General features: G+C 37.6%; 1 protein-coding gene across 1 annotated transcript in view; it reads left to right on the top strand.

Annotated features, from left to right (window-relative positions):
- Positions 1-2,884: 2,884 nt before the first annotated feature.
- METAP1 (methionyl aminopeptidase 1) overlaps positions 2,885-11,689 on the top strand; it is an 18,351-nt gene continuing 9,546 nt past the window's right edge. The window contains exons 1-6 of the mRNA XM_010003187.1: positions 2,885-2,932; positions 4,880-4,931; positions 7,186-7,298; positions 8,582-8,642; positions 9,751-9,842; positions 10,532-10,615. Of these exons, the coding sequence (XP_010001489.1) occupies positions 2,885-2,932; positions 4,880-4,931; positions 7,186-7,298; positions 8,582-8,642; positions 9,751-9,842; positions 10,532-10,615 (450 nt within the window). The remainder of the gene's footprint in view (positions 2,933-4,879; positions 4,932-7,185; positions 7,299-8,581; positions 8,643-9,750; positions 9,843-10,531; positions 10,616-11,689) is intronic.

The following is an 11,689-nucleotide window of genomic DNA, read 5'->3' as shown; positions in this document are numbered from 1 at the left end:
TCACTGGGAGGCTGACATTTTAAATTGCCTATAAATCAGCATAAGTACCTGTGTCTGTGGCAAATGTCTGGTTATTGTTGAGGCACAAATGCTGAGCACATGTAACTTTCTGAAAGTAAAACTTCACACTCCTATAGGCAGTGTTCAGTATCTGAGCTAGTGTTCTGTATACTGGAATAATGGTCCAGTTTGAATTTCTCTGGCCCATTGCTCCTTTGCTACTCTCAAACTCACTTGTATGTCTCTGTAAGTCTGAAGACTTGCAAAATGCAGTCCTGTCCTCAAAGGAAGGACTTTGTTGTTTGGCACACAGGAGCATCTGGGTGAGATCAGGCTTTAAATGGAGGAGAAACCCAACATTGCTGATGCCAGGGTGCTGCATGTAGGTGCATCCCTTGGATTTGAATCTGAAAATGTTTATTCAGCTCTTCTGAAAAACCGACTAGTCGTGTATGCTGCGTAGGCTAGTTTGGGAATTACATATGGAATTTTTTCGAGCCAGAGGCAGTTTTGTGTGGGCTTGTACTGCACCTAGAAGAGTAGGATTCAGGGTGCTAAAAAGAAGCAGCTGTTTTACTTTAACATCAAATATACTAACATGTATTCCTCATCATACTTGTATTTATGGATGAAACATACACCTAATCTGTATTGTAGTAAATATCAGTGATAACCTGATATTTTGCTTAAGATAAATCCTGTATTTAAGCTTTTTTCCCTTCTGTTTTGCATTCCTTCAAGGTGGTTTGGTTAGAAACGAGTTCTCATTAAGCAAAACTACATGATCTCAGATCAAGCCCAAGACAATTCTGCATTCCAAAGGATATTTTAAAATGCTATTTTTATAATTGCTCAGAATGTTTTAAAATACAGTGTACAGCTTAGCACTGTTCCTAAGTGTTTGCCCATTACAATTCAGGGTATAATAACATGCAAAAAGACAGCCAATTTGTCCCAATAGTCTTGATCCCAGCTGTCTTGTCCTCTTTTTTTTTTTTTTTTTTTTAAATTCTGGTAGAATAGGAATGTTTGGAGATTCATCACAGTGGCTCCAAATGATGAGCAGAGTGGATGGGGTAGTTCCACTCAAGCTGGACATGGACTGGAGTTCTTAGTAATTGTACAGTACAGCAGTTTTTGCCTACCCACTGATAGGTGTATTTACAATGTCAAATGCCAGGTTGTGTAAATGAGCAGCAATACCCAAAGGAGAAGGGGAGCCTGAGGGAGAGTGTCATCCTTAAGGCTGGAAATCACTGATGAGGAGTTGACAGGTCAAACTTTAAATGAGCTGCTACCCTGCAAAGGCAGTTCAGAAACACAATGTATGACTTGAGTTGGGTGTTGTGGTGCCTGCATAGCTTCCTGTACTTGGGTAGCTCATTTAAAGTTAATTTGTAATTATGTCTGTGCTATACAGAGGTTTACAGTGTAGTTATATCCTAATCTTGGTTGATTTAGCACCCTTTTCTCCTCTGGAATTTGCAGTTGATTTTTATCTCTTAATCAGGTTGCATGGGTACATGAACCAAAAGAATAATAAGCTCCCTACAGTTATTACAGTAAGATGACAATAAACATAGGAAAAAAATTTCCTTGCTAAGTGGCTCAATAACGGTTTTAAAGGGTTTTGTTTTGTTTTTTTTTTCTTTCAATGGCTGATTAAAAAAAACACAACAAAACCTAGGGTACTGTTAGTGATCATTTTGTTGATAGTGAAAATGAACTCCACTGTAAAACAAATTCTGCTGAGCTGCATGATTCTGTCAACATTTGACCCAGTAAATAGATGATGGGCTGAGTCCGTAAGGTAGAAAATAATTTAAAGAAATAACATGCCTTTCATGAGGTCATCCAAGAATAATATTTCTAGATCATAATGTTGATCATACCTCTAGTTCCCTTTTGGTAAAGGCAGTTTCTGATGAGCACTGGGTTGAGTTTGTCTGTGAAGACAGAATCAATGAGATTGTTAAGAATGACCTGAAGCCAGAAAACTTTTTGAAGTTTTAAGTATGTTGACAGCCTCTGTTTAAAAATCAAAATTGTATATTTCTTCCTGGTGGAACAGTTGTATCCAAGATTGCTCTAAGCAAATTGAGTGTTACCTTTCTACTCTCTGCCTTTTATTTTTGGTCATACGTTTGACCTCCCTTCTTGCACAGCCATCTTCAGTGTTTCCAAGTCCGTCTTGATTGCTATATAAAAAAAAAAGCATGCAATAAAAAGAAAAATGCTTTAGGTGAGAAGGGTAGAGATGTTAATCTCAGATAAACTGGTGGATAATATAATGTTTGAAATTAAATACAAGAAGTGTTCCTAGACACTTGAAGCCAAAGTCATATTATTCTTGCATACTTTTTCCCTAAAGCTAATTATTATTTTCAAATATAGACATACAAGGTCATGCATTCCTTTTTTAAAACTATATCAGAAAATATTTCATTTATTTATTTTAATATTAAAAATCACCCTGGATATTTTTTCCTGGATTTTGTTTATTTAATAATTGAAAATATTCCGTTGTGACCTGTATGTGGCACAGCAACATGGAAGAACCTATAGAGACAGGAAAGACAATAGAAAGATGGAAGTAAATGTCTCAGCAGAAGGCTGAAAGGAAAAGACTTGGCAAAGAAGGTTCAGTGAAAAGCAGAATTTTCTTCAGAAAATTCTTCAGAAAATGGCCCAGATGTAGAGGGAGAAAGTGGCTTTTTTCCATGGCTTGTCAGGAAGTCTGCTGTGTAGAAGGTGAGAGCGTTTGCAGTATGTGTGGTGCATTGGTAGTGCTTTGTCACCAGAGCTCCGATTCTCCAGCCTGTGAGGTGACAGCTGCCATATTTTTATCTGGAATTGCCAAGGGAGAGCTCTGCAGGCATATGCGATGTACTGCTTTTGCAGCAAGTTGTTGAATATAGTTTGTGTGTACCTGGTAAGTCCGGTGCTTACAGGAAGCATATGACTGATCCTACACAAAATACAGGGGTTGTAGGTGAATGTGCAGCATATTCGTTGGGTGTCTTCCAAAAGTGTCAGACCAGGACAGAGATATTCATTATTGCACTGCATGTGTAAATAGTCAGTGCTTACAAAAATGCTTTGGACTTGCTGTGTGTGCTTGTTGCAGTAGATCAATGTGCATATAGTGCATGTGTCTGGGATGTCCTGGTGTACAGCAGCTTGTTTGGAGCTATGCTGAAGTAGTTCTGACAGAGCTGATGTTCCTCTGGAAACAGAGGGCAAATAAAACCAGGGAAACATGTTTGGGAAAACTCAGACATATGGCAGCCTTATGCAGGATCCTCTTGTTTGCAGCTGCAGGAAATAAAAAGCCAGAATGGGGCCCTCAGGTTATGATACTGCCAGCAGTCCAGTGTTTTCCTGCTGTTTTCTGGTTATGGGCTAGCAAAGAGGAAAGACTGTTGGCATGGGAGAAAGGAACAGCATGGGAGAATACCCCCAAAATTTCATGGGGAAAGAAAGAATGAACTAGAGCCAGTAACTGCCACAGCTGATGTGGGTGTTCATTCCCCAAGTGTTCCTTTATATCCCAAGAAGTGCATTCTAGATTTGCAGATTTGGTAGCTGCTCAAAGTCCTTAGTTGTGTAATACTTCTTCTGCTTTAGAATATAGGCCTGGTGTTTAAAAGGGGATTGAAACTATACTAGTGCTTCTAGTGTCCTTGAAATAGGTTTTTATCTTTTTTTATTCTTAAAATGGGCCTCAGTTAAAACCTGCTCTATTTCTCCCAGCTCTCCAAAAGAAAACAGACAATAGTGCAGCACAAAGGTCTGCGTATGCAGTGGGTTATACAACAGTGACAGTAAAACCTTCCAATGCTTGTTCAAAAAGGTGTTTTCTCTGGTAATCTAAAGAGTTGGTGTCAAAGTCTTATGTTGTCCAGGCCAATGTGTAGCACCATGACATGCGTGTGCCAGCCCAGAAAATGTGGCAACTTCGTGTATGTGGCATAGGAGAAGTCAACAAACAACTGGTTTAAACTGGTTTTGGTAACTAGGGAAATAGCATAGAGTCTCTTTGAATGTAGGCATACTTCTGCACCACATTATTGTGGTCTTGTGGATACAATTTTTTAACTAGTGGTTGCAAGAACAATGAGAAAATGGGGAGAAGATGGCTCTACAGAAGTAGGCAGACTGCTCAATAGCAACTGTGAAGCGGCAGTAGAATGGTGTAGGTTAGCCTTAGTTTGCAGATCTGTTGTCTTGAACTGATTGAGTGTTGTATACATGAGGTTGAATCAGTTGTTGGCTCTGAATGGTATTTTTATGATGATGATACAGCATAAGTATTTTTTTTCTTTATAAAGGAAAACAGTTTGTTTCCTGCCTCTTTCTTCAGAGATTTAGCTGATCAGCCTCTGTTGCTGTCCTGTGCTGGGGAAGGAGGCAGAAAGGACAAGATTAGCAGGAGGAGGCGGCTTCTTGATCGGGGCAGGTGAGGACCATCCTGCCTACTGCAACAGTATAAGTTCTGATATGGAGATAGACCAGAAAACCTCTTATCTCTTTATTTCCATTTACAGCACAGTGTTTGAGCCAACATGGAACAACCATGGTGTTTCATTACTCATTAAAACAGTAAGGGGACAATATTTAGGAAATAGGATCAGTGTGTTTCACTGTGATGAGTGTGCCTGGCTGGCTATGCTTTCTGTTTCTTCTGGCTCATAAGCTGTTGAGTGTAGTATTTTCTGTTGTTGAGACAGTGGCGTTTATGGCATGTTGCTACAAAGGTTAACAAAATTAATCTTTTAGTTTTCTGTTAAAACTCAGTTGTTTCTCTACTTTGTAGGTGTGGCGTGTCTGTCCAGGATAATGCTACTTAAATATTTATATTTTTTGTTTGCAATTCTAGGAATGCTTTAAGGGAAGCTGGGCTACTCACAAGTTATTACACAAGAAAGCAAGTAAGTACATTTTTAAAAATCCATTTTAATATTGTTTTGAATTTGCTTTGTCCTGTGCAGCTGGTTCTTGGTGTTCCTTCTTGAGCAGAGGGTTGGACCAGATGACCTCTAGAGATCCTTTCCAGTTCAACTGTTCTGTGATTCTGTGTTTTAAGAATGGTGTGGATTTTCCCAAGATATCTGGCATTGGATTCTTCATATGTGAAATATTGTCCACTTCCTGGTAATCTAAAATTTCAGATACAATGGTACAGAAATCTCGGTTTCTGTTCTCTTTTCTATTTGAATGAAGTATTCCTTGAGCTACATTGCCAGGTATATGAACAGGGAAAGAATGATGCTGAAATAAAGATCAGGGAGAATAATAAATCATTAGTATAAAGCATTGCCAGGCCTAATTTTCATTTCTGACATCGCGAAAGGAAGTAAAGTGGGAAAAGTTCTTGTGAAGTCATGGGGATTAGATACTTTCTGGAATGCAAGCAAGCCAGTCAGGGTGCAGCTCTTATGTACACTGAGGATGTACCACTTCGGGGAAAAAGGAAAATGGTTCTGTGTGCTGACGCAGCCAATAATAGGAGGATGTGTGATAGCTAGGGTTTTGCTGAGTTTTGTTGAAGGTAGTAAAAGTATCTGTGTACCTTAGTTAGAACTGATAGATCTGGCACAGAAATACTGGCACATTCTTCCTTGTCTGAGTAGTAAAAATAATCTATTAAGTTTAAGACTAAACAAACCAAAGGAGAGAGTAGACTGCAGTTCTTCCCCCCAGGCCTTCCCCCCACCCAACTTCATCAAGCCCCGCTTAAGAGTGAAGTAGGATTAAAAGTGGCCTGGCAGAAATCAAATCTTCAATTAATTTACCTCCTCCTTTCCTAAAACACAATAAAACATTTTTTCCGTGCTAAATGTTTCATGGGTAAAAGGCTGGAGTAGCACGAACAATTACAAATGTTTTTCCTCTTTCAGCCTTCCCAATGTAGGGAGTCTTGAAGTTCATATTTGTGTTTCTTATCTTTTTACTTTGTACCTGCATGGATATTCTTTGTTAGTAATCCTTTGGGGCTTTTGTTTGTCTGACAATTTTTTAATGATACCACTGAATCCATGATCTTCTTGGCTTCCCAGTAACTGCTAAACTTCAAGCTGAGAGGACTTGGTTCTGATAGCCCTCTAGACCTCGATGCAATAAACTACTGAAGCATCTCAAAGGGATCTAAAATACTGCTTTATTAAAACTCTGGATATTTAATCTATTCCAACCCCTAGCATTCTGTGATTCTGTGATTACTTCTCAGTGGTTTGTCTAAACTGAATGTCATGTAAGCAGATGTCCCAGATGTCAACCACAGAGATTTTGCGGAACCCACATGAGGGCTTGCTATGGCAGACCTTTTGCTATCTCGTCATTCATATGAGATATAAAAGGAGTCAACAAACTTAAGTTATCAGGTTATGAGTTAAAGATTAATGCCACTGTGCTCTTTCTTAACCCTTGCCTCTTCTTTCTGAGTAAATATTTTTCCTTTTGGTAATGCCCACAGTCTACTTGCTTCAGTCTTTTATGTAAACACCTTCAGTCTGCCCTGTTAGGATTTTGTTATTTGTGAATTAAGTCAGTTACTGGACCACATCAGACATGAATTTCATAAGGCTGAGAGAGCTGGAAACCTCCAGCAGTTTGAGACCACCTTGTAAGGTGCACACAGTGCTGTCCTGAAGTGCAGAAGCAGCAGCACCCTCTCTCTCCGTCAGATCAGAGTAGCAGACTCTAACAGCTGGATACCCTCATTCCCACCCCAGGTCATCTCTGTCACTGGATGCTGAGAGAAATCACAGAAAGGGGAACATTCATCTATAGTGCAGGAGTGACAATTAAAGGAATAATGAGTGTTTCTGTAAAAATATGCTTTTTCCAAAGAATGAAAACAAGCACAGAACTGTTTTAGAATTGCAAATGAAGACCAATTAAAATAATTATTACATTTAAATTGTGCATGCAGCAATGCTGTCCTAACATTCCCCAGTTTGCTACTGGATAGAGTTGGAAGGATATGAATTTTGAATGTGAAAAAATTAAGAGCAATACAAAATAACTGCTACTTACACTTTGATATATCAGTATCTAAAACACCAGAAAGAGTAAAATCTAGACTTATGTACTTCTAGGTCACTTTGTATGACCACACAGCTCTGTTCTATTAGTAAGACTGATTTTGCTGCTGAATTTATTATTATTATTTTTTCTTTTCAGAAGATGAAAAAGCTAAGCGTGAAGTTTCCTCTTGGACACTGGAAGGTGATGTGAACACAAATCCCTGGTCTGGTTATCGATATACTGGTAAACTCAGGCCACACTATCCACTGGTAAGCAACAGGTGCCACTCTGCTCCAGTGTGGCTGCATTCTGTAGCAACTCATGGGCCAGTCCTGACCTGATTGCCTCCCGCATTTTAGCTGAGAAAGGAGAGCTGCTTAAACGATCCGAACCTGATGGCAAGGACATGTATGACTGTGTCCTTATTGTGGTTCATTTTGATTTAACTTGATCTGTCTGTTGGTATATTTAAAATGAAGGAGGTGCCTGTGATGTAACATGCTTCAGTTCATGTGTTTTGGCTGAAACTTTTGACATTTATTTAGAAAAAGAGCTGCTGCTAGTTCAGATCATGTATTCATCCTAGCTGTTTACTGTTCTCACCAATAATACAACAGTCTGTTTCAGAAAAAATAGTTTAAAATTTATATAAATGGGTTTATATTATGTGATATAAATGGTCTGAAGGAAGCTGGTGAGCAGCTCTGCTGAAGGAACAGCTGTTGTAGTGGTCTCTAGCGCTGGAATGGTGAAGAATAACTGGGGTCAGTAAAATCTTTGGCTGAAAGGTGCGTTTAGAATATGGCCTCAGTATAGCTGTATTTTTAAGTTGATGAATTTTGTACATGCAATAAACCATAGTTATTACAGGATTAATGGCATTCTGTTTACCTGTAGCTCTTTTCATTGGCTTGTGCTAGGAATGCTGCCCCTCTGGCATCCTATTCATAGCCTTCATCTGTTACAGGCTCATCAATGAACCTCATTAACAGGGCCTGAGCCCATGTGTGTTTATTAATGTCACTGGAGCAGGAGTCTTTTGGTTATGCCACTGGCCAAGTAATTCAGTAGTGTTATTGCTGAATATTTGCTTTCCTGACTTCTGACTGTTTTAAGATTGATGCAAATTAAACTGTAACAAAAAGTAGTAATGACTAGGGTGATGATTAGAAACAGTAATCTTGTTAATAGATGTTAATAACCAGAGAGAGGAAGGGTGTATTTGGAACCTGTGCATTTGCAGTCTGGAATGCAGCAGAATAAATTCTGCAATATAATGGGGATAATATGTTATAAAACCAATTTCCTTTACTTCGACTCAAAAGTTTGTGAAGATGGTGTTAGATATTGTTAATTAAGCAATAAAGAGTAAGAGGTCAATATTTGGGAAATTAGAACTCAAATTCTTTTTGAGTGTTTACATACTTCACAGCTTTTTCTGAGTAGAATTAGCCATATATCACTATATTTGAATTTGCTGAATGAGTCTCAGATTTTATGACTGTAGTAAGTATTCTTGCAACCTAACCAGCTTTGACTATGATTTGTTTAGACACCAACAAGACCTGTGCCAAGCTATATTCAGAGGCCAGATTATGCTGATCACCCACTAGGTAACTTGAAACAAATTATAATTATGGAATTACGTGTTTGGTTTCTGTTTTTTTTTAATGGAAAAAACCCCCAAGAAGATACTGGAGAAAGGAATCTCATTTTCTATGTTTTCTTCTCACTCCATCTCTTCTTCCCCCACATTAACTTCCTGATTTTTCAGAACTAATGGTTACAAGTATTTTTTGGAAGTCTGAAGATTGTAATGTGTTATCCTTCAAATATGTAAAGGGAAGAAAAGTCAAAAAACATACAAGCCCTAGTCCTGTGTTTAACTTTGTAACTAATAGCAGCAAGTTGACTGTCACAGATGAATTCTGCTAAGCCAGTCTCAGTGACATCAGTGTATCTTGGAAATGTGTTATAATAAAACCAAACAAAACTGCAGTAAGCAACCCCTAAAACTGGTATGAGTTCCAGCTATTTTTGGACACGGAGAGAATACATTCAAAATTACTTGCTTATTGGTCTGTTTTGGTATTTACCTCTTTTTGGTATTGGTCCTTTGCATTTCCCAAAAAGCTGTTATAAAGTCTGTTAGAATTACTTTCAAATCTTCGGCGTTCTTTAATTATTCTGTACAGAATATAAATATTTAAATAACACAAAGTACTGTCTTTTAGGGGTCATTAAACTATAAAACTGGACTTGCACAGAATCTGGAAGAATTGTGTTTTCACCAGCTGATTATTGCAATAGAATGACTAGAGATATTAATAGGCTTTCATGATCCTTTCTTACTCTTTTAGAATATTATTTATTACTATTTACTATCTACAAAGCAGCTGAAAGAAAAAATAATTTTCTAGTAGTAAATTAATCTCATTTTTAAGGTTGTGTTTTGACTAACTGGACATGGTGGTTTCATGCAGTGAGTGACTGGGCATCCTGAACACATAAGAGCATTACAATATTGTGTAAGACTTATTAATTCAAATTAATCTGGATAGCAATGATAATGCTATGACTTGGTGGGTTCATTACTTTAGTCTGTGGTGAGGAAGTACATACTTCTATTGCCATTGGTAAGCTAAGTAAGGTCCTTGATTTGATGGGTGTAGCATATCACATGGGTTTTTCACTTTTTTTTTTTTTCTCCTCCTATTTCAGGAATGTCTGAATCGGAACAGGCTTTAAAAGGAACCTCTCAAATAAAAATACTCTCTTCTGAAGATATAGAAGGGATGCGAGTAGTGTGTAGGGTAAGGGGGTTTTGGGTTTTGTTACTAAGTGTTTTTATTCTTTAAAAACCTATAGTGATTTTACCAGTTTGTGACAGCACTTTTGAGAATACAAACTTTCAGACCACTTCTAAGCATTGAAAAACAGTTTGAAAAAGTTGGTAATTTCTTGATTTCTCTCTCCTCGTCACTCTCAGTTGAAAGTGAACTCCTTTGCAAGCAGAAAGATGAGTTTTATCTGTTATCTGGCTTTGTTGTTACTAGCAAGATAATCTGTGGCCAAAACACTGTAACTGTTAAGAATATATTTTATACTGCATAAATAAGAACAGAACTTTTTCTTCTTCTAGAGTAATAAGTAAAATTAAAAAGTAAAACCAAAACAGAGCCCCATCCCTAATAATTTTTTAAAAAGAGCTGTTCATTTGTAATTATTTTCTTGTGCATAAAGGCAAACTTGAAATGCGTTTAGGTAGTCTGGTTCACATATGGTGTTCAAGGATTTCATGGTCCAAATCCTAATCAGGGTATTTTCAAATCTCTCAGAGATGGCCTCATAATATATCCTGTAAAAATCTTTAAGTCTTTCTAGAGCCCAAGTCTACCCAGCTTCCCTAGCAATCTCAGTGTAGCTGTAGAAAATGGGTTACTAACTTTCTGAGGAATAATCCTGGTCTTATTTTAAGTCAGTACCTTTTTCTTATTTTCAGCTTGCTAGAGAAGTATTGGATGTTGCTGCCATGATGGTGAAAGCAGGTGTAACTACTGAAGAAATTGATCATGCTGTCCATTTAGTAAGGTTATTTTATTGTTCTTCTGGCACTTTTTCCTATCTCTTTATTTTTGAATGATTGCTGGGTGGTTTTCTTTGGTTTTGCATGAATTCATGTTCTGTATTTTGAACCATTTCCCAAGTGGGTAGTGCAGATGTTAGGAATATGTGAGAGTGTAATGAGAGATTAAAAATGAGCCCCAAGTTAGGAACTCCTGGGCCTCTCTCTGTATCAGCTCTGTCCATGATTTCCAGGTTCCGATTCCCTCTAAGTTTCTTCACCTGTTTTCTCAGTTAATGTCATATAATCTTTCTTCTAAACCGTTTTTGCTGCACAGATAACCATTAGATAAAGAACTTCATATGTCGGCCATGGATTTCTTGTGCTCTGAGTTGTTGGTTAAGACCTACAGAGGAGAAAGGTTGATTATTAATGGTCAGGAATCAGAACCGAGAAGTCTGAGAGAGAATTGAAACAAGATGTTTGATACAGTCAGGCACATCAAAGCCCCAATTCAGTCCAGTAGTTGAAATATATGTTCAGTTATTTTCCTGGCTTAACTATTCATAGATACTTGAGTTGTCTAATTTTTATTTTTTTTGCTGTCTTCTGTATAAGGCATATGAACTGGTAACTGAAGATATTTCTGTGCACTGTGGGGAAAGCAATGATTTTGGTATAGTTAAGTTTGTTAGAGAGCTTTCTGGTTGCTATTCTTTTTATCTGCATGTGCAGCTGTTCAGCCAAGACTTTAAGGAACTTACTCTGGTTTTATTAGTTTGGAGGTTTCTATTAAAAACTAAATTATTTGCTTATGCATAATACTTGTCATGAACAACTAGTAGTTAAAATGGTGTTACCCCTCCTCAGCAGTTTTTGGAAACTTTTGTTTGGCATTGTTTATTCTGACCAACAAACTTAACTGATTCTTTGCCATTTTAAAACAGTATTATTTTTTAAAATAAAAAGCTAACACAGTGTTAGTCTTCCAGAATTGTTCAATATGTCACATAGTGCATTGTTATGTCAGTATATATAAAATGTATGTATCAATTATGCAAAAAAAACCAAAAATATTTTTACAGTGAGTGTAGG

Source organism: Chaetura pelagica, unplaced genomic scaffold, assembly GCF_000747805.2.
Source record: "Chaetura pelagica isolate M959 unplaced genomic scaffold, ChaPel_1.0 scaffold188, whole genome shotgun sequence".
Lineage (NCBI taxonomy): Eukaryota > Metazoa > Chordata > Aves > Apodiformes > Apodidae > Chaetura > Chaetura pelagica.
Note: the sequence above shows the minus strand (reverse complement) of the source record. Positions and strands in the feature narration are given on the sequence as shown.